This window comes from Syngnathus leptorhynchus, chromosome 11, assembly GCF_054491065.1.
Source record: "Syngnathus leptorhynchus isolate UIUO chromosome 11, UIUO_Slep, whole genome shotgun sequence".
NCBI classification, from domain to species: domain Eukaryota; kingdom Metazoa; phylum Chordata; class Actinopteri; order Syngnathiformes; family Syngnathidae; genus Syngnathus; species Syngnathus leptorhynchus.
In genome coordinates, this window is record NC_141205.1 from 5,333,049 (window position 1) to 5,355,002 (window position 21,954).

General features: G+C 42.8%; 3 protein-coding genes across 7 annotated transcripts in view; 1 reads left to right on the plus strand and 2 right to left on the minus strand.

Annotated features, from left to right (window-relative positions):
* The window catches only part of rhobtb3 (Rho related BTB domain containing 3), a 13,071-nt gene extending 2,460 nt beyond the window's left edge, over positions 1–10,611 (plus strand). Inside the window, exons 4-14 of one of the 5 annotated variants that reach the window (XM_085923542.1) lie at positions 979–1,136; positions 1,302–1,410; positions 2,169–2,364; positions 2,455–2,651; positions 5,084–5,193; positions 5,898–6,003; positions 6,493–6,666; positions 8,073–8,122; positions 8,188–8,239; positions 8,362–8,458; positions 9,040–10,611. In XM_085923542.1, the coding sequence (XP_085779668.1) occupies positions 979–1,136; positions 1,302–1,410; positions 2,169–2,364; positions 2,455–2,651; positions 5,084–5,193; positions 5,898–6,003; positions 6,493–6,666; positions 8,073–8,122; positions 8,188–8,239; positions 8,362–8,441 (1,232 nt within the window). In that variant the 3' untranslated portion in view covers positions 8,442–8,458; positions 9,040–10,611. Of the gene's footprint in view, positions 1–978; positions 1,137–1,301; positions 1,411–2,168; positions 2,365–2,454; positions 2,652–5,083; positions 5,194–5,897; positions 6,004–6,492; positions 6,667–8,072; positions 8,240–8,361; positions 8,459–9,039 lie in introns of those variants that run through there. The other 4 variants (XM_085923541.1, XM_085923540.1, XR_015067543.1 and 1 more) reach the window with 4 other exon arrangements.
* glrx (glutaredoxin (thioltransferase)) lies at positions 8,821–12,006 on the minus strand. Its single transcript, XM_085923556.1, has 3 exons — positions 11,743–12,006; positions 10,624–10,755; positions 8,821–9,164 (listed from the first exon to the last, which is right to left on the minus strand). Exons 1-2 carry the CDS (start codon positions 11,947–11,949, stop codon positions 10,642–10,644), a joined length of 321 nt encoding a protein of 106 aa, XP_085779682.1. The 5' UTR covers positions 11,950–12,006; the 3' UTR covers positions 8,821–9,164; positions 10,624–10,641.
* Positions 12,007–12,812: 806 nt separating this feature from the next.
* ell2 (elongation factor for RNA polymerase II 2) lies at positions 12,813–21,815 on the minus strand. Its single transcript, XM_085923539.1, has 12 exons — positions 21,593–21,815; positions 19,283–19,330; positions 18,855–18,976; positions 18,601–18,764; positions 16,826–17,085; positions 16,552–16,676; positions 16,365–16,437; positions 15,637–16,282; positions 14,960–15,023; positions 14,727–14,898; positions 14,598–14,642; positions 12,813–14,482 (listed from the first exon to the last, which is right to left on the minus strand). Exons 1-12 carry the CDS (start codon positions 21,722–21,724, stop codon positions 14,366–14,368), a joined length of 1,968 nt encoding a protein of 655 aa, XP_085779665.1. The 5' UTR covers positions 21,725–21,815; the 3' UTR covers positions 12,813–14,365.
* Positions 21,816–21,954: the final 139 nt, after the last annotated feature.

Sequence of the window (21,954 nt, forward strand, 5' to 3'; positions counted from 1 at the left end):
ATTAAAATAATTGTTTGCAGCCCTAATATCCAACTGATGACTTTGCCCTTCTCTTGTTTGTGTGCACAACTTAAGATTTGGCAACTGTGCTGTGTTTCGGGGCCACGTATTAAATTTCATTTCGAGCCACAGAATGTGATGAGTGTTAAAAAAAAAAAAAGAAAAAAAGCCAATCAAATGCACAGAGTTGTATTTTTAGCTTCTCCGCTCAACATCCTTTGAGATTCTGTCAGTGCAGCTCGGACGAAAGATCACAGACGAGTTGTGCTAGTGGTACGTGCGCACTCGTGTTTGTTGATGTTGCGTGGAGGCCGAGGTGGGAGGGGGGTGGGGGATGGGGGTTGTCTTTTAGGTTGTTGCTGAGAGATAGGTTGAGAGAATGATGGCTGCGTTAAAGCGGTGGCGAGCAAAAAGGGGCACAAGCATTCCGCCAAGGGCACACGCGTGCCATAAACGCGACACTGATGTGCCAAGTCACCACCGCCTGACAGATGCTCAAGCCCCCATTTTCACTCACACACACACACACACACACACACACACACACACACACACACACACACACACACACACACACACACACACACACACACACACACACACGCACACACACATTTGGCTGAGTGCCTGTAGGTTATTAGCATTATGATTTATCAAATGCCTCAGCACTTAGCAATGTCCTACTCATTCTCTCTGACTCTGTTCTTTGTTCCGCCTCTCTCTGGTCCCTTTTCCCCCCTCCTGCAAGATAATCCCACTAATTTTCTGTCAGATTCCCCCCCCACCCACTCCCCCCCCTCCCTATCCGCACATAACACTGCAGATATTCCATGCTTGGAATTTGCACAACCATTGTTTTCATTCAATAAATAGATGATCTACGAATTCATTCCATTTTTTTTTGGAACCAGACACGCGGAGAGAATATGGAATGAAAAGATTGTTAGACGAGAACTGAATGGTCATCTCTTTGTACAGACGAGGGGCCTCCGTGTACGTGTCCGCTTTGCGCGTCTGACTGGAGCAGCTGCGTGCCTCACAGTGAAGGTCTGCAGCTGTCCCGGGACCTCGGGGCCACCTACCTGGAGTTACCCTCACTTAACCATGTGTTCGTGGGTCGCTACTTTGGCAGCGTGGTACACACAAGCACACACGCACGCACACACATATTGCTTCTTACCTCAGGCTTCTTCATTTTGGAGATAGTACATCTTATGATGGGGGGGCAATTTGTTCCCTAAAAGGAGAACAGATGATGTAACAACTTGTTTTTTGTACCTTGTCTTTTTTGTATTGTTCAGCTGGAGTACTTCATGATTCAGTGTCTAAAACACAAAGCCAAAGAGAAGCCAGAAAAGAGACGAGGAAATAAAGTTAACGAGCTTCGTCCGCCTCACTTGGAACAACCAGGTCAGAACAATAATGTGGTTTATGTCAGTTTTCATTCATTTTTTTTAAATATCATTTCCCTTTCTATTCACTAGTCATCTCTCAATCTTATAAAAAATGATGCGCTCATGTTTGGTGTGGATCCAAATGTATTTTTCTGAATTGCAAATTAGAAACAAGATGAAGTGTGAGGTAGTCAAAATCAATTTTAGTTGAGAAAAAAAACAACTCTGATTTATTTTGATGCAATTTGGATTTAGATAAAATTAGTCATTAATCTCTCTTCCAGGACCAAAAAGTCAGAATTTGCCATTATTAGACCGCAAATATGTTCTTATATTTTCATTTATTCAACTAATTCTTTATTTGGATGACATGTTGATCAGCAAAAAAAATGCAACTCCATCCGCTGTCTTCTTGGCTTCTGTGTTTATAATCTGACAAAAAGACTGACAGTTTTTCGATCCCTCAGGGTTGCGGTATTTATTGCCGCTCGTCGCTTAACTCCGTATCTTACGGTGTCACCCGCTCTCATTCCATAGACCGCTCAGCTAAAGCCGAGAAGACAGTTTACAGCGGCGCGTAAATGGAGACATACCATCATGCTCTCCCTTTCACCGCTCTGCCATTTTGTCCACTTTATGTTGCTTAATAAAGAAAACAAATCTGACTGTCAAAAAGTCTTGAAAGAAATTCTATTTTCTTGATTCATGACATCATCAAATTTTGCTTTCCTTCTTACCTGCGGCACGTTTTCCCATCCTCCTCACCTGGCCCAGCTCGTCTTCCTCCAATTCGCGTGGAGGAGTCGAGCTTCTCCCAAGACATGCAGTGGTTGTTGGAACGCGGCGTGCAATTTGCCGACGTGGCCTTCTACGCCGGGGACTCCGGGAAAGAACTGGGATGGGCTCACGCGTCCGTGCTTTGCGCGGTCAGCCCGTATTTCCGACAGCTTCTCCTGGGACCCAAGACCAGGTAGGAGATCCACGTCAAACAACGTCAAGCCATCTGTAGCCAGCAGGTGCTTACCTCCTCCTTTGCGCCATATGTCGTGTTGTTTTCCAGGGAGCGGCCGCAGTCACGGTGTGTCTGCAGGGAGAGGGACGGAGCTCCTCACTCGTTAGTCTCTACCTGGGATGGAGGAATAATTGATGACATGCTTCGATCTGAGGGACACCTGGCTGGTCGCCTCTCTCGTCTGGTGGTGAAGGATCCTCTCCTGTGTATGTGCTTATGGGAGACTCTCATGTTCATTTACAGAGGTAAGCAGAACACAAATCTTTTAACACACACACACGTGCTTCTGAAATGAGGTTGAAGCTCAGAAAGATCAAGCGCAGAATGAAAGTGAAGGGCTTCATTCACTCTTTTGCCTTTTTTTCAATGACGCTCACCCCGATTTTGTTATTTCCTGCCAACCGCTACAAAATGATTTGTTGCCACGCTCTGTCCGCTTCAATCGCAAACAAAATCAGCAGACTGACGTTAAAACGAGCAGCCATGTTTCAAGTTAGATGAATAAATATTGAATGTGCTTTGGCAGCAGATGGTGGTTTTTTTTGTTATTGGGTTTGGTCCAATGTTATGTCAGGGGAAGCTTGAGCTGGAATTAGTCAAATTAGAGGTGTTTAATAGTCGGTTTAGTCTATTCAGAGAGTTCAACATGAATCAAATGACTTTTTTCTAACTACTCTGTTGAACTAGGAGATAAATCATTCCCCCCCCCCCCGAGAGGAACTCACCGAGCAACCCACCCACAGTTATGCATCGAATTTGTTTCCAAATCTAATTTATAATAAAATGTGCACTTATAATATAAAATGCTATCATTACTGTGACATAACCTGGAGAACTCAATTCTATTTTTAAACAATATTCCAAACCAGAGAAATAAGATAACTTCAAATAGTGTGGTTGCACAAGTGTACACACCCTCATATAATTGGTAGGTGGCGGCATTCAGAATGAACTGATGACCCTTTAAAATCATGTTCCATCAGAATCAGTCCACACCTGCCACCATTCAAAGTGCCCCAAGTACATTTGAGCTCTTCTAGTAAGCTTTTCCCGACTTTGTTGCGGAAAGACATTAGCTGATGTCTGGCACGTGTTTACTTCATTTATGATGAGTTTGAATGTGATTGGTTCATTTTCAACAGCTGTAGATGAAACTAGGAGTTCTCCATTGGCGCATTTCTCCCAGCTCATGACGCCTGCCTCGCTTAACAAGTGTGTGATGTACTCGGCGCATCACGGAAAATCTTCTCAGAGTGCGGCGGCTTAAAGTCTGCAGTGCTGCGCTCGCTGTATGTCAGATTTTGGCGCACTTCAAAGACATGCATGTCGTGCAAGAATCAAGCATCTGATTTGCAACCCTTTTTTGTGCCTTTAGAAGCAAAACGTTGATGAAAACGCTATATTGCTCACGTTTGCTATCACGCTCGCAGGAGAAACACAAACCCATAAGCTCTGCGAGGAGCTGAGCAGATTATAGGGTTAGCCCGAGTCTGTTTGAAGGACTGCGTGAAGAAGAAGAAGAAGCAAGCGCTCGCTTCTGGAAGACAGCTGCTGCAGTGTGCATTGTGAATATTTCTCATGCGGGAGACGACCAAGGTGGTGGTGGAATGAGGCAAAAGTTGCTAAGAAATAAAAGAGAGTGAGGATGAGGAAGGAAGGTGCAGCATGGAGGATAGATAATACAATGTTTTGCTTTTTGAGCTTGAGGGCTGGCGTGCCAAGAGCAGAATATGAATGTCTTATGTCCTCAAAAACACTGCAGAGACAATGTGGTGTATAAAAAAAAAATCATTGTCACACTTAAGCTCTCAGTCGTGCACAACGAACGATAAATGAATTGCTACATTTGAGAGTTTTGTTGAAAAGGGCTAATCTCGTATGCCACACAGGTAGTATGTGTTTATTTTACATCGCCTATGGAAACAAAGAAGCGCCTCAAGAACTATTGTTTGATGTTCATTTGTTTGAAGACTTTGCTATTTGGATAGTCACTTTAGCAGATTTTTTTCCCCACAGAATGATATCTTGTGTCTGTGAGGGAAAAAAAAAATCCCCTCCCCATGAAATAATTTCACGCTCTGGTTTGTCGCTGTGTGTGTGTGTATGTGTGTCATAGAGGCCATGATTTTTTACTAGGTTGATGCTAACCCTGTAAGACTGAGCCTCCTTCTGAAGCGTGCTGCTGAGTCATTTGATTTGTCTACTACGTACGTAGATTTGCAAATGTATCACATATTGTCAGATGTTGACCGAAACGGGTTTTATTTTTCTTTCTTCATTTTGATCTCATTTCAAATGTCGCCTCTGTCTTAAAGAAGAACTTTCATTTGCTGCGTCTTTAAGGCCCCATCCATAAAAGCTACAGATCATCGAGCAGATGATCCAAGAAGATATCCATGATGGGATGAAGGCAAACATAGAAAATAATATATTAAAAAAAAAAGAGAGAAGCAGTGGATATGTTTGGCTCAGACTGATGATCACTTTTACACAAGTGTTCCGCTGTACACAAGATTAAAAAAAAAAGAAAAAGAAAATTAATAATTTAATGTAATTCTAAAAACTGAATTTTAATGCCGCATTTGCATTCGATTATGCACGTACCGATGAGGGCGTTCTTCAAACTGAAGTGATGATCATGACCATTTCAGATGATGCATTTGTTGATGTTTTGTAGGAGCGTGGGAGTGGGAGCACCTTCAGGAGGCCTTGGAAGAGAAGCTGAAGAACTCGCTCGCCGTTGCTCAGCTCATGGAGCGCATACGATCGCTGATTGGCCGAGAAAGGGTGAGTTTCAATTTTGTCCTCTCACGTTTCCTCTGCTACTTCTCCTCCAAAGAATCAAAAAAAAAAGTTGTTCATTTAGACAAGCACTATAATAAGTCTTTCTTTACCAAATAAGAGATTCGGTACAGTAACTCTAATTTGCGACATGTTTTTAAATCGACCTTAATCAGCGAGATCTTGTTTTGACACGGCACTGATATAATTAGCATATTTACATAATTAGTCAGCATAATCACCTCTTTGATACTGTGGGAATCAACGGTAAATAAACAAGACCTGCTCTCGAGGGAGCACAAGTAGATTATCTGTCAGGTCTTAATACAGGACATCAGGCGTGAAATTCATCAGCAGGATTTCTCGCTCTATATTTAGAGTGAGATTAAGAAAGACGGCAGGTGGCCCTGTGCCGCCGCAGCCCGTCGAGAAGAACTGGAATTGGGCAGGATTTAAAAATAAACATCTGGTTTCTAGTTTTCACCTCTGTTTTGATGCGCTTGGCATTGCAATTCGAGTGTGTCCAGCCAGCGTTATGCAAGACTATCCGAGGCGCCATATGTATTCCGCTGGGGGAGTGAGGTAAATGTTCAGAATAGCAAATACCTTGCAACATCTTGTCATCCAGCTCAGGTCTTTAACAGCTCTCGCTCTCTTTCTCTCTCTCTCTCTCTCTCTCTCCTCTTTCGGTTTCTTGTGTGCACGTGCAGGGGGCCCGAGACACCCCAAGCGCACGGGCAGCCCAGTTGGGCCCCCAGACTCTCGTCAACCTCTTCAATTCCCCTCTTTATTCGGATGTCATCTTCATGGTGCAGGGTGGGTTGACGCACGAATTAACATTCCCAAATGAATGCGCAGTCACACAAAAAAAGAGGAAGGTCACATTTGATCAGACTCGATTGAATTACGAGCTTGCTAACAAGCGCGGTCATCCATAAGAAGAGGAAAATAAGATCAAAATGGGACAAGCTGTGTTGAATCTCTTTTTGTCTTTCATCCCACGTAGCCTTTTTTTAAAGGACTCCTCGATAACAAGATAAACAAGGACAGCGAGACGCTCTTTCTTCCCTTTGTGTGCTTGAGTTCGTTTTTACGGGAATAATTGCAGTCTGAGTGCTCGGCAGAGCTGTCAGTGGCTATGAATGGCGCTTCGGCGAAAAAAGTCACAGCTTGTGCACTTGTGTCACTATTTCAAAAGATCACGAGCGATAACTCGGGCTGAATCGCAACACACTTGACCCTGCCTGCCAGGTGAAGCTCAAGAAAGCTTGACTTAATGAGTTTGACATGACTCCTTTCTTTAAGGGAGTGTATTGCCGGCACACCGAGCAGTGCTGGTAGCACGCTGTGACGTCATGGCGGCCATGTTTAGCGGGAAATACGCCGAGGCCCGGAGTCGGGTGGTACCCATCCACGGGGTTTCGTCGGACACCTTCCTGTCCTTCCTGGAGTACCTCTACACTGATTCTTGTTGTCCCGGTACGTTCAGTGCATGTGAACCACGTCTGCCCTAATTAAATCCTCCAATTGAGTATGTATGCTGAAACTTTCACTTCATGTTTTATTCATTCAAGCTCTCTCAGGCTGTGCGTTTGAATTTAAATAAGTCAGAGAGAATAACGTATTTAGAAGTTTCCACTTCAGAGATTCCACCATACACTATATGGTGATGAATATGAAATATTTGGGTTAGAATTTTAGCCAGTCAGTGGACTTCTTATTTAAAGCCTCCTAATAATAAGCAGCCAAGCCAGATGAAAAATGACTTAAGTGTGCTGCTGCGGTGTTTTCCTGGAGCCCTCGCTCACTGAACGCGAGCACAGATGACACGTCGCATCAAACCATCTGTGCGATCTCAACATGCTGCCGGTGTTGTTCCCCGAGGGGAGGGAGCAAAAAAAAAAAAAAAAAAGAACAGCAATTAGCTTAATATGAATTTAAATTTAGCCACGACAACATCCACGTGTAGCTTCACAACTTCATCTGCTTAGCACAGATCCGGGCGTAGTCACACTTCATTTTGCATTTCCAAATAATTTCATTTATTCTTTCCGGCGATTGGTGACTTTTAAAAGGTCACACAAATTTCGGTTTATAATTGCATAACCAAGCGAGAAAGATGCCGTTTTGTTTTCAAGGAGGCAAAGCAGGTTTGTTTCCAAACAGGCGGTTTCATTTTGAGTTGTGAGAATGAGGAATTGAGACGATCAAAATAACCTCCAGAGGCTGCAGCCGCTGACTGTTGTGCAAGAACCCAGAATTCAAGGGCAAGGCAAGGTTACTTCACCAAGGGAGGGAGGGAGGATACCATTTGCATGATCCCGACCGACACATTACATACAGCATATATAACAAACGAAATGCACGTTGACTAAAAAACATACAGTATGTTAATTTCATAATTTACCATCTTATGGAACCTGATTTTTTTTAAAGATGCCTCCTGCCCACTGAAGGCTAAAATGTATTAGGGGAGGAGTGACAGCAGTCAGGCTATGTTAGGAGACGTTCTGTTTACCTTGTGACATTACGTAATGGTGCCTGAGACGTCATGTGTTCCAAAATCAACGACGTATTTGACGTGATCGGAAAGGTGACCTAAAGCAGGAGTATGTGAAATATTAACCATGAATATTAGAGTTTTACTGTACACAAAATAGATCAATGTTTTAGGACATCCAGCAAACAATTCCCTCAATTAATGGTGCTTCACTAGAAATAAAATAAAGCTTAAAATTTTGGCCAGATCTTTATTTATGCGCTTTAATATTTAGCCACTCGGGGGCACTGTAAACTGTAAAGTCATAAAAGTGTTTTTAGTTCCTAATTATTTTGCAGCATGAGGCAGACAGACTGCGCTGACGTTTTTTTTTTTTTGTTGGTAGCCAGCGTGCTGCAGGCCATGGCCGTGCTGGTGTGTGCGGAGATGTATCAGGTGAAACGGCTGCAGCATCTGTGCGAGGTGTGCGTATGTGCTTACCTGCAGAGCATGCCCAGCAGGGAGCTGGCGTCAACTGGTATCAGCGTAATTCGGCTCCTCCGAAGGGCAAAGGTCAGTGCTTTGAAGATCTATAATCTTAAGGGGGGGGAATGGTAAATCGAAGAGTTTAAAACGCTTACCGAATGTGTTCAAACACCATTTGAGGATTTTTTTCCCTCCCCTTCGTTCTCTAGTGTCACAATGCCGAGCAGCTCTACGTGTGGCTCCTCCACTTCATTGCCAACAACTATCTGATCTTCAGTCACAAACCTGACTTCCTGGAGCTCTCAGGTTAGTGTGCATTGTTATTTCATCTTGTGTTCATTTTTAAAATGAGTAAATTTAAATAATCCCCTTTTATTTCTAGCCAGGCAAATACATTGGGAAAAATACACGTTTCCTTTAAAATATTAAAAATAAGCTGAGCTAGCAATATGTTTATCTTGAAAAGTCTGCCTTGAAAATTAATTTGGAATAATGCTTGACACTCCATCACCCATAGCGCAATTTGCACAACTAGTTTGCCGTGATTAACCAGAGAATAGAAGAATACAGACGTCACTCGAAGCCTTCATTAGGTTTTGTGAATCTCAGAAAATTCGGTGAAGAATCACGTCGAAGTGGAAAACATGGACGCTCAAGAGAGAGGCCGGTTCATGGTGTTACAGTTTATTTCCATCCCTTATACACACACACACAAGGCTCATTTTAATCTTTGGACGGACACTGTAGGGCACAAAGGAAAAGTCAAAGGTCAAGAGAGAATGTAAAGACGCAAAAAACAATTCCCTGCCTTTGTGGATGCGAAAAATTGAAATTGGGTTGTACAGCATACATTAGTGTGCATGCGTGTGTCCATTGGTGAGTTACAGAGGAGGAGCGCGAGCAGGTCGAGAGGCTGCGCTGGCCTTCCAGAGGATATCTGCAGGAGCTCAGCGAGTACCAGCAGCGGCGACGCAAATTACGCAAGACTCGCTGCGTCGTCATGTGACGTCGCCTGGATGCACACAAAGACCAAGCCACACGAAGAAAGAAAATGAACACATTTTGAGTCCCTTTACCTGGAGGAAAGTGTCAAGAAGAAGTGACATGAATTCACCGCCAGGGTTGCAAAAGGGTGTAAGATTGCCACGAGAAGTTAAGACGGCGAATTTGGGAAATTTTTATCTTTTAATGTGAATTATCTTGAAATTGATGTTAATTGAATAGAAAAGGAACATTTTGTCCAGGCATAAGCAAACAAAATTGATAGCTCACCTTAACCACATATATCATACCTAAATGAAATCTTGCTTCAATCGGGATTATTATTTAATTTCCAAATGAAATAGAAATTCCTGGTTTTCAAATCCCAATTTGGAAAATTCCCACCTTTTTGCAACCCTAATAACCACCATGACATGACACTTTGTCTTCATTCCATTAAGGCCAATACAAACATGAGCGATTCTAAATCGGAAGCAGTGCTGTGACTCTCAAAAGCGTGACAACGAATGGAAGAACAACCATCAGGATCTCTCTCGTGCTTGCCATTTCTTACGCTTGCGGGTAACGACTTGGCTGGACAAGCGGAAGGAAGCTTGTGTTTTTTTTTTTTTTTTTTTTAACTTGACATCTGTCCTGTCAGGATGTGTAGCTCTCATGTAGTGGACAGAAAAGTTTTTTGCATATTGTGTCTCTTGAGCCTCAGCAGTGCACTGAACATTGGGGAAGGCGAGTTGGGGTTAAACTGCCAATAAGACAGCTGTCACTCACATAACCTAACAGGAGGCACAACCATTTTTTTATGACAATTTATTGTGCTCATATTTATTGATTTCTTTCTCAATCTATACTAGGAACAGATGTGATTATTCCATGACATTGCATTCATTCAGCTTGTAGTCTGTGTCAGACGTGGACATTTCAAATGGGCAGAGAATTAAATCATCAATGTACTAAAGACTGGAGTGCTGCATACACCAAATCCAGGATAGTAATCGACGGGCAATAACTTTTTGTCACACTTGCATGATCAGGGGTAGCAAACCTTTGGGGAAACATTCACATCCATCAATGTGTTGGTATATTGAAAACCACAATGCCTCTGGTTAGATACATAATTTATTGTATCAGTTTCTATTTTCAATTATGATGATTTGGTGCTGCAATTATTTTTGTAATATATCCTTTTTTTATTCCAACAGTATTTTATGTTGATTTAACCTGTAATGTATCGCTGATGATTTTCATAAAAGCTTTAATTAACATTCTTGATTAAACATTCAGATTTACCATGCATTTAAAGAGCCATGTGAAATTATAATTATTGTTGAAAACTCAGCCTACGGTATCAACAGGAAATGAAGAGACTGCATGACTCATGTTTGCTACAATTACTGTGTAATGCAGGTTGTTGTTTTCTTTCACCCGCTTTAAAAAAAAAAAAAGAAAAATCGATTCAACTCTTTTGCTACCTGGTAGTTTAGCGTGGGTCACTGAAGAGCCCCGATGGACTTCAGCATTCCTTCCAGTTGGCCGCTCTTGTGCAGCTCTGCCACATCACTGCCGCCACCAACACACTCCTCTCCAATGAACACCCTTGGAACCTGAATTCCAATGAACAAGCACAAATTACATCATTTGAAAAGTTTTTTTTTTTTTTTAAGAGAATGAAAGATGAACATTGATAAACCAAACCAAAATTGTTTTGTTTTTTAAAAGCAATGACACTTATACTTTGCTTAATTTCAGCCTCCTTTTGTCTCTCCCAAAATCTCTTTGAATTAACCTTTTTTTTTTTTTTAATCTAGAACTTCTATGTCCATGCATTGTATGCTCTTTGTCCTTATTAATTCCAGTCTTGTCATACTAGTTGGACAACTCCATGTTACTAGTCAGCCAAAACTGCACACTCCCTGACATCTATCAACAAATACTATCAGTGAAGCCTGAACATGTTAACTAGGTTGAGGTCAAAGTGTATAAAAGCACGTCCTTATGGAAGCATCTCGCACTCGTTTATATGGATTAAGTTGCTTTCCCATAATAAAAATAGACCAAAGCGAGCTGGAAAAGCATTGATGCTGCACTGTAAACAATAACCGCAAGCATGTTAGTGACTCATGGTTGCGCAACACATTTAAATGGACGTCACTGCTCCGCACACACGTCATGCAATCTAATCGTCATGTAAACACTATTAACAACACTATCAATTATTTTACGGCATATTTTACGACGTTCTTTACGGCATTTAATATACAATAATATAGTTTCTTCATTTCTGCAGCAATTTCTATTTTGTTGAATATCAGCCAGAAAATTCAAAACCGTCCAAAACGCACATAAATCCTGTTTAGACAACATTGGGTCATGTTGTACTCCAGAAAGTATGATTTTTTGTTGTTTCATCGTAAACCGATAGTAAACGCTGTGTCACGCTGATCGTGGGCAGTACTGCACGTTAACGACGCGACTCAAGATATTTTAGTCCTGTACCAAGTAAACATCCGCCATTTAACGCATTGTTCTCTTCACTTTAAAATAAACTTTGATTTCACCCCACTAATTGTCAGGTTGGCCAGACGACTCACAGTGCGGGCGCCGGTGAGTTCCAGGAAGTAGTCTTGCATGCTGCTCATATCTTGCCGTGCGCTGATGTCAACACATTCCAGATGTCCCGGCTTGAACTTGTACTTGGACAAAACTTCCTTGGCCGTAATACAATACGAGCATGTAGGCTTAATGAATAAGACTACTTTGTCTCCTTTGATTTTAGCCTGGACGAACTGCTGCGCCATCTTGGGTTTGAGGTGAAAGTCTGCAAGACTGGGGGGGAGGAGTTATTCGGCGTCTTTGGCTCAGATGGTGGTCTTCCGATTAACCCCAATAAAATGATTTAAAAAAAAAAAAGTGAAACTATAGGGCTGGCTCTGCTGAAATAAAAATAAAAGAAATACGACAAAGTGCAAACACAACAAATCGAGCCTTGTTGCAAGAAAAAGCGCGAGTGAATAATAACACGACAGAAAACAATGAATGTTTGTAAAAACCAAGTGGATTTTATTGAAATGTCTTGTACATTTTCAGTTGAGCAGGATCGCATTTCATTCCAAATACACCTGATTTTTTTTTTTTTTTCTAAACCATGGCTGAACACTGCCAAGGCATTTCTTAATCTTCTGTTATTTCGTTTAAGACTTGATGACTCCCTCCTCAAACAATAAGTCATATGATGAGAACATTTCAAGATTATTATTATTATTTTTTAATGAAAGTATCTCTTTGGTTTCGGGGGCGACATAAGTGTTGATGTTCAGAATGTAAAAGCCTATGCATTGTTTCAAGTGGACCCGGTAGAATGAAATCAAATCTTCAAATGAATCAAGTTTTCTGTCTGCACAAAAGTGGCCACTTATTCTCACAAACAATGAAGAGGAAAATTTGGACTGCCAACTTTTTTTTTTTTTAATTATTTTCAAGAAAGGAGTTGAATTGACCTGTTCCATGATTGGTTAATGACCACAATTACGGGTAGTGCCAGTTCTAAGAGTGACTTGAGTTCCTCTCATTATTTGTGTTTAGGTGGAGAAAAGTATTGACCCATGAATGACAGGGAGTCTACAAAATACAGTTTTAAATTTGAAGCATTGAAGTGGTTCGGACTAATGTAACTTTTTTTTTTCGTAATAGGGGGCCCACGTTCATTTACCTATCATAAAATCCTACTTCACGTAAGTGTACTAGAAACGTGTTGAATTATCAAGAATTGAACAGTTTTTGTAAACGTTTCCCTTGTTAACAAAGTCTCAAAATATATATTTTCACTTTTCATAGAATGCACAAATTGAATACCACTAATAAGCATCAATGCTCGGCAGAACTCAAAATGATCAAAATACATTTGACCTGAAAATACATATTTGTCCCTCGGGTAGATGACAGCACTAAAGGCAACTCAGAACCGACAAACGTCTCATTTGTTACTCCAGCCAGGTTGATCCAGAGTGCTCTGGCTGGTCAAACAAGGTAGCAGCTTTTTTTTTTCCATCTCATTTTCAGTTTTCCAAGTTTCTTTTTTTTGTTTTGTTTTTTTACACATTTTTTTACACATTTTTTGTTGCCATCACTCACTCTTGTAACACACCTTCCATGCTTCACATCCCTTCTTTTTCAGCTTCCGAAACGCACAAACAAACAAACAAACAAAAACACACACACACACACACACACACACACACACACACACACACACACACACACACACACACACACACACACACGCGCAGCCTTTTGCCAGGCAGTTGTGTTCTTTCGTATAGACTACGCAGCAAAAGGGTGAACCTACACCAACATTCAGCGTAAACAACACCTTAAGGCACCCAAAATGCACCATTGACATCAACACTATTGGTGCAGGGGGGAGGGGACACTGCCCCCTAGAGGTCTTTACCTTTAGTTCCCTCTCTACACCCAATATGGCCAAAACAATTTACAATCCATATAGACAACAGCTCACTAATTTCCTCTTCTCGCATCCTTGCTGTTGGTTTCTCGAGCTCGGCCCCGCACCACGTGACCTCCAGCAGCATGAGAACACAAGCAGTGAGTCAGGAGAGGAGACATTTTTGCCAAGAGATGATATCTGGATCTTATGTGCAAAATGGCTTCACAATGTCAAAACATAAGGCCCATTACTTGTTCTTTTTTTTTTTTCTTTTTTTCTTGCTTACCAAACGTTAAACAATCTGCGGACTCTTGCACTACAAGTCCCAAAATAAATAGATCTTATTTTCCTTAAATACACGTTTAATAGTTTCTCTTAAACTCAAAATACTTCTAATTGCTTCACGATAAAGTCCTTTGAAAGAAAAGAGATGAAGTCCTCCTAAACCCACTCGCTTTTCATGTTGCCCTGCCTCTGACAAAGAAATGGGAATCAAAAAAAAAAAAAAATGGGGGCCAAAACAGAAAGGCTAAAAGTGGGACTCAGAACATTTCAGGCTATAATGCAGCCTGTGGAATCAAAGCTTGCAAGAGGAAGGAATGAACGAAGCAAAGCGGGATAAGAGCCAATAAGGAAGGGCGGAACACGTACCAACCGTGGGGGTGTTCATAAATAAGACCCAGTTGGACCCCTTCACCCCCCCCCCCCCCCTTCAATCCCAGTTGGTCGTTCCGTTCACAATACTGATCAGTGATGTGGCGAGAGGACTCTCAGCACCAAGTTTGGACTCGGCGCTGGTCAAAATCTGCTATGAGCCGCTTGATGTGCGCCAGCTTGTTGTGCAGGTACGCACAGCGTTGTTTGTCCCCGTGGTAGTTTGGGCTGTGCTGGAATCACAACGAGCGCATCACGTGAGACCACCAAATCCATCAACGGGGACAATAGTGAGATTATTGCCGAGGAAAACCAGACATCAGAGATGACACGTGCTCGCTCACTTACTTGTTTCATCTTTTTGTATTCTTTCACAACTTCATCTTGCACCTTCTACGAAACATCACGGAAAAAAAAAACGCATGAGAACTATCGACAAGTAGCGTTTGACAAAGTGAAACTAAAACAGAAGATGACCTGATACTCTTTGGTGCCCGGCGCCAGCTTGCGGCACTTGGAATCCAGCAGCGTGAAGCGGCGGGTGATCTTCTCCACGCGGGCGTGCAACAGACGGTACTCGTCGTACTCGGCGTTGAAGTCGTTCTTGTAGAGCTGTCGCTGCTCCGTGGACACCAGTGCTGTGTACTTTCTACAAAGCCCCCAAAAATCTGTGAATTTTGTGAATTGTGAAAGGTGATGGAGCAACTTACATTTCATAGTCAGGCACTTCGAAAACAGTAGATTGGCCCGGGTTCTTGTCTTTTTCTGGGTAGTCTGAAAGGAAAGTGCAAAGGTTTCATTTTGAGTCGACGTTACCTGATTGGTTGGCACTGAAAATATTTTTAAACATTTAACATTTGTCATCTAAGTGCGACCAATAATTAGACTTGACTAAATCATCACACAACCTAATGACGCACAACAAAACAAGATGAAAGCAATTGGTGCTTCACTGTTCTTGGGTGGTGTTGTTTTTTTTTGTTTTTAAATCAGTGCAATTAAACAATTAGAGTTGGGTGTTGGCTATCAATTGGAATGCTTTTAGTTTTCAAGCGCGGGCGTTACTGTTTTTTTTTGCACTGGCACAGACACTCCCAAATCGGAGTCTGATAACTCATACCTGGGTTTAACTCGAGCTGTTGTCTTGTGAGGATCTCCGTGTTTATCTGGGAGAAGCGTCGTTTTACGTCTGATGTTAAGAGACCTTTCTTCTAAAATGTTAGCGTTACATACTCTGAGACTGAATTTTGCCATTAATTCTGAAACGCAACATTTTAAAGGAGGTTGAAATAAATGTGAGGCCGTTTGAAAAGGCAAGAGCTAATAGAAGAACATCAGAAATACGGAGAGAGAGAGAACTTCTAGAAGGTCATCACTCGAAATGTACCTTGATGCGTGTGAACTTCTCTTCTTTCGTCCTCAACATTCTGCCTCTTTTTCGATTTGGGGCTCTCCGTAGCCTGCTCGACGACTACGCTTGGAGAACTGTTGCTGCCCTTTTCTGTCCATTTCCCTTGTCGGTCCTTGTCTTTGTGCTTTTTGGACTTCTTCTTAAACTTTTTGCCATCACTGGCCGACAAAGGAGGGCTGCTGATCACAGTGGAGGTTACAGTGAGCGAGGTGCGGGGCGGAGGGCTCGGCGAGGCCGCCGGGATGGGCGGCTGATAACGCTGCAACGGGACTCCATCGGATGGCAAGGAAGTTGGCGAAGGGTCCCGGCAGGAGGAGCTCTGGTCCACAGGCAGGTCCTGGGTGCCGCAGCCCTCCGGGGTGCTGGGGGAGTTGGAGCTGGAGGCTGGGCTGGGCTGCTGGTGAGAGGGCGCTGGAGGGTGAGAGGGAATCGGGAGATGGCTGGGCGGGCCCAAGATGACGTTGGAGGGCAGAGAAGAGCATTTGGCGCTGGGGCTTCCCTCGTCCTCGCGGCGCTCCGAGGATGAGGGGAGAGATGCGGCCGGCCCACGGTTGCTGAGGTGGGAGATGCGGGCTTTCTTTGGCGCCAAAGGATCTATAAAGTCAAAATCCGGCTGGCGCTTCTGCACGGGAGAAACATATTTTGTGAAAGGTCGAACATGGACACCATTGTTGTGTGCGAGAGTTTTTCGAGAGAAAATATACCCGAGGGGATGACGATAAACTGTCTTTGGGAGAGCTGTTTGAGGAGGATGCCTCAGTAGGAAGACCTAGTTTGCTGTGGAAGAAGGGAAATGTGACAGAGAAGTCGCGTCGTTAGTTTCATAAATTTGCTAGTCCACAGTTTCAACTGTGCCTTATCCTCAAAGTCGATGTGTGTGCAAGAAATTACCGAGTCAAGATACGCTCCACCTGGGTCTTCTCATCTTCAGAGTAGCCAGGCCAGTCTTTCCGGACGTCACGATAAACAAAGTCTTTCAGTGAATACGAGTTGTCTTTGGGGTTAAGGGTTGCCACCTGTTTAGTAAAGACCGAGAACGTTTCGAGTTCAGCTTTGAGTGGGTGAAAACGGCCAAATCGAGATCTTCTGGTGGTGGCACATCTGTGCATGCAAATTATGTTGAGCAGCAAAACTGAGGCGAAAGCCACAAGAGATCTTACTACACCTGTTGCAGGGCGGTCCCCAAGGAGTTGCGGTCCTTCAGGTTGATGCCGTCCCGTTGCAAACGGGCAAGCACTTCCAGTTTCTTGTAGGACCTGAGCGCCAAAAGGTGAACCACACGGTCGCGGAATGGTCGCTGGGAGACAGCGTTGTTGGAAAGGCACTTGCGGATGGTATTGGCTGGGTTGATGGGCGTCGACCGCTTGCGCTCCGGGACCACCTCGGGTGTCGACAGTGCTGGTTTACGGACATGTACTTGCTTACCTAGAGATGGAGAGAAGTGATAGTGATTGACATTAGCGGGCTGCTCTAGATGCTACGCGTGATCTGGCTCGGCGGTGTCCATCAACTTGTCTCCATCGGTGAAAAAGAAAAGTGGCCAAGTGTTTGCACATTTTCACCTACTGATGCTTGGGCATTATGAAATTCAAAAGCTCTTTATGAGATTAAGGTTAGCCAGAAAGGGGAAAAACTCTCCTTCTTCTTCCGCTGCATCTCTTCTTTGAGAAGAGTCAATGTGAAGACTTAAAAAATATTTTCAAAATAATAATGAAAGGAAAGAGTATATATATTATACTGTAGTTCGTTTATTGGCTTATTCTGTAGCCAACATTTAACTGCCCCAATTCTAGCAACAAGCAGCGCCTCTAACAAGCTTTTTTTTTTTTTTTTTATCACCCCATTTAAAAAGTCAGCAGTTCCTCACTTTCCCCAATTTCTATAATGCCTTGTTAATGCAAATCTATCCCCAGAGTCCCTACAAACGAGCTGAAGGAGTTTTTTTTTTTTTTTAAAGCTTGTTAAGCAGATTGTAAAGGCTGGTCTTAAATTGTGGTGCTGGTTTTCTCAAGTGTTTAAGTCACTGCGTAAGATTCCATCCTTGTTGATTGTTAGTCACGTTATTCATCGTCATAATATATCGCGCGATCAAACCAATTAACAATGAGAACCAGCTTGGCTGTGCAGTTAAAAGCGCCCAAGAGTGTCATGTCAGGAATGTGATGAGAAAGACGGATGGCATTCTAACACCTGCGCAGCCAGCCTGCCAAAGGCTCAAAAAGCTCACAAAGACCTTGGTCCCTGGTATTTACTGGCAAGTCCATTTAGATTTTTGCTCAGCATTGTCCAAAACTATAAATTATTAACTGCCGTGAAAATCTGCAGACAGTTCCAATTGTACGATTCAAGTGCAACATCTTGTCTGTGTCTTCTTTGGCCTTGAGCGGTGACATTACTCTAGATAAATGCCAGCACTTGCATTTTTATTTTTTTTTAATCGGTGAAGTCGTAAAAATGATTATCTATTGAAATCCAACTGGAGGCTTGTATTTAAACAAAAATGCAAACGTTGGTTTGAGTTCATTGATTATAAACCCCTTTAAAAAAATGTACAGATGGTTCCATGCAAAGCTGATTAGTGGCACAACAAAATAAATGTTCAAATTTGGTGTGTGGATTATAAACAAGTTCCATTTTTGCAGGCGATGAGTCAGTGAACCACAAACAGCCTCATCATCTACCTTTGGCCCTTATCAGCCCAACTGTTAATCTAGAAAAGACCGAGATGGCAGAATGGCTTAGTCAGTAGCCGTAAGGGCTATGAATGGAGTCAGGCGGGTCAGCTTTAACCTATTCAGTCCCTGGGGAAAAAAAAAAAAAAAGGGGGGGGGGGGGGGGGGGGTTTAACAGAGTGGGGAGAGTCAATCGAACATCTAACTACTAGATGAGCACCAGGAGTGTTTTGGGGGAAGTGTGATGAAGAGAGTTGAAGGGTCTTGCCTCTGTACTGGCCCCCAGGTTTGATGACTTTGGTCCCACGTTCACGTGTGTCCTCCACAGCCTGAGTCATACGTTCCCGGGTCACCTGGTAGGAGTCATTGGTCGCGCATACTGTGACCTTGTCCTGTACCGTCGCCAATAATGCCAGGTGAGAGGCCCCTGAGCTGGAGACAATGAGGCAAGCGGCGTGTGAAGGAGAACAACCTGCCGGCAAAAAAGTGCGGTAGGACGAGAAGAGCCGATCGGGCCATTACCTTGAAGCATATTGACGGATGCAATCGAAGCTTCCCTGAGGGTTGTCTTTGCCGACGTTAGACAGGTAGAAATCAAAATTGTGGGAGGCAGAGGAAGAATCTGTCTTGGGGATTTTAATGCGCTGAAAGAATCCACCCAATAAATATTTCAGAACCTCCAACATGATGAAGATGAAGATTTTTGTCTTATATTTCAGAATCAATGGCGTTGGAGCATTAGACTGTCGATATCTAAAATGCGGTTTTCATCCCGCAAAATATTCTCGTAACATGTTTTATAAATACTCCTACAAGTATACTCCTTTAGTTGCTGACTACTAATAGCATGGATTAGCGCTGAAACAGAAACAGTTAAGCAGATGATTAACTTGACTAAGCAAGAAAATAAAGGAATGAATAAAAATCATTTCTTTGAAATACATTCTTACCCCTTGGAGTCCCTTGAATTGTATTGTCGGCCGCAAAGAGGATACATTCTGCAGAAATTGAGGGGGGGAAAAAAAAAAAGCACAATAGTTAAATATTGTTGGCAGGGACTTTTCAGTCAGGTTAGTCAGGAACTATTAACACAAACCCAAATTTATAGAAAAAAAATGGTAATAAATTTGACTGACACAAAGGAACTTCAAACATCTGGATTCTGCAGCAGAGCCCTCGGGGCCCGTGGCACCGAGAAGACCGTGCAAACAGGAATGAAACCTTTTTTTTCCCCTCGAAATATTCAGCATTTTAGAAAACAAATAAACCCCAAAATAAGGTATTATGCTACTTTCCCACTGATGTCCACATATTGTCAGAGCAAACATATTTGACAGAAGCTATTTCTGAAATGCTTGTTTTTTTTTTGTTTTTTTTTATGTGTAATTGGCCTGGTGTCGACTACCACAAATATGCAGAGGCTTTGCTGCTGCATTGCAGAGTCGGTTAGGACGGAGAGTCGCTGGGACTCCCAGCTCGCTCCCAGCTGGAGCAAAGACTTCAAAAACTGTTACGTCAACCATTTTTTTTATGCAATCTGCATTTCATTATACAACAGCGTCTCTATATGACTTGCCATCTCCTACGTGGAGATAAGCAAAGATATACCTTACCTCTATACTTTATATGGGACAGAGCAATCCATGTCCCGGTTGTTAAACTTCTACTCTCCGAGCCACTGACTAACTCCCCCCTCCCCCAACCACCAACCCACCCACACCAACCAGTTCTGATCGCATTTCAGAAGAAAGCCCCTGTAGCACTGGTCCAGCTACAACACACGTTGCCCACGGGGCAAAAAAACAAAAAGCAGACGGGTTTGGCTGCTCAGTCAGCAAGAGATGGCAAGCCGCCCCAACACAGTGTGCGCACCATCATCACCGCATCCAATTAGGCCCGGAGCAGTCCCCACTAACCCACAAAGAATTTCTTCAACCTTCCAATGACCCCCCCGTTTGTCACAACTGCAATGTTGGATCGTTTCCTCTACAGAGTTTGACCACGGGGGCAAAATCCAGATGATGTCTCTCGTGTGTGACATACAAGTGCCATAAAAATCCAGATGAGAAATCCCTGAACACTATATTCAGCTTTGGGTCCATCGGCTCTGACGGGGGGGGGCTCTGTCGGTGTTATGTAACGGCATTGTTGTTGCCAAAGTTGAGTTCAGCTAGACTTTGGGCATCTGCAACTCACTTTCCAGCTTGGATCACCTGTGTTTTACCTAGGTGAAGTAGCACCGTGCGTGTGTGTGCGTGTGTGTGTGTGTGTTCAAGATTAGAAAGTTAAATATAGCTACAGTTCGGCAGTGTTTTAAGTTTAACCCAAATAGCACACCCAGTTCACAGATTCTTATTTCAATCAAGAATACAAAAGCTAACATTGTGTTAAGATCTTAATACATACTTATTGTGGACTAAACATTTAATAAAACAGAGGTAGATCTACAAATATATACAACTAAAAGGCTTCTATTCTCATGACATGTAAAAGGATTTCAATGACTCAGCAAACTTGATTTTTTTTTTTTTTTCATCTTGCCTCCAAAGTGGCAACATGTCAGTGAAATGAGCAGCCTGGCTCTCCATCTTATCCTGCAACGTACTGCGTTTAAAAAAAAAAAATAATCAAAAATATCATGAACCATATGGGGAAAATGGCTGGACAATCTCAAAATTGAACGAGCAAATAGGTTCAATTGTGGATTATTTACTTCATCGGCCTATTTCAATTCACAATTTACCTCTTTATTCGAATTATGTACAGTACATTAACACAAGTAAGCAGGGTTTTTTTTTTAATCAAGCTATGTTTGCATTAATACCGGTTACGCCCTTGTATTAACTACCTTCTAACAAGTTAGTAAAAGCACAAGTTTGTCCAATATAAATCCTTAAAAAAAATTAAAAAAAAAATGGATTAGACACTTTGCACAGTGGTCAGTCCAACACAGCAGTCAAGCTTCTCACTCACAAATTGCTAACGAAAGCTTTTCGAAGTGTCATAGTTTCAACACTATATTCGGAGTTAAACAACATTTGTCAGTTCTTAAAACTCCATTAGCTCAAACGTACAAAGCCAGATTGATTGTTCCCCGTTGATAAATTGAATGCTACTCGACTAAAAATGTCGACATTTGATCGTTTCGTTTTTCGCTGCCAACAACTGAGCTAACGAATTGCATTTAGCTATGCGTGGCACTTGGGCTTCCCAGCAAAAGTGTCAAGGCAAAGCGGGTGATCCGATGTCATTTCACTCACCGTGCAATTTTGGTAACTTTCAATCGCTTTTAGTGCTGTCTCGGTCAATTTAACATGCAGAACGGTAACTCGGTCTGCACTATGTTGGCCACAATTTAATCCGTAGCTCCCATCCTCGGAGAGCGCCGCCATGTTTAGCAAGCCTCCACCATCGTCCCTCTGAGGCCCGGAGCATATAGCACACCGACTCCCCCTCTCAGCCCTTAGCGGCCCGGGGAGGGACTACAAGCGCTCTCGCTGGCTAACCTCCTCTCCATTGGTTGCTGCTATTTTCAATGATCCTGCCACACAAGTTGTCACTATCACTGCATTGGCATTTTTTTCCCCCTCATTTTGTACTTTATAATAAACGTGAGTACTGG

What these genes read in the sequence shown, in the direction of transcription:
- glrx (XM_085923556.1), bottom strand. Translation starts at nt 11,949, where the DNA reads ATGGCGCAGCAGTTCGTCCAGGCTAAAATCAAAGGAGACAAAGTAGTC. An exon ending in AACTCACCGGCGCCCGCACT is followed by an intron (nt 10,756 to 11,742) that starts GTGAGTCGTCTG and finishes ATTGGAATTCAG; the next exon opens with GTTCCAAGGGTGTTCATTGG.
- ell2 (XM_085923539.1), bottom strand. Translation starts at nt 21,724, where the DNA reads ATGGCGGCGCTCTCCGAGGATGGGAGCTACGGATTAAATTGTGGCCAA. An exon ending in GTTTATCGTCATCCCCTCGG is followed by an intron (nt 16,283 to 16,364) that starts GTATATTTTCTC and finishes TCTCCCGTGCAG; the next exon opens with AAGCGCCAGCCGGATTTTGA. An exon ending in GAAGTGCCTGACTATGAAAT is followed by an intron (nt 14,899 to 14,959) that starts GTAAGTTGCTCC and finishes GGGGCTTTGTAG; the next exon opens with AAAGTACACAGCACTGGTGT.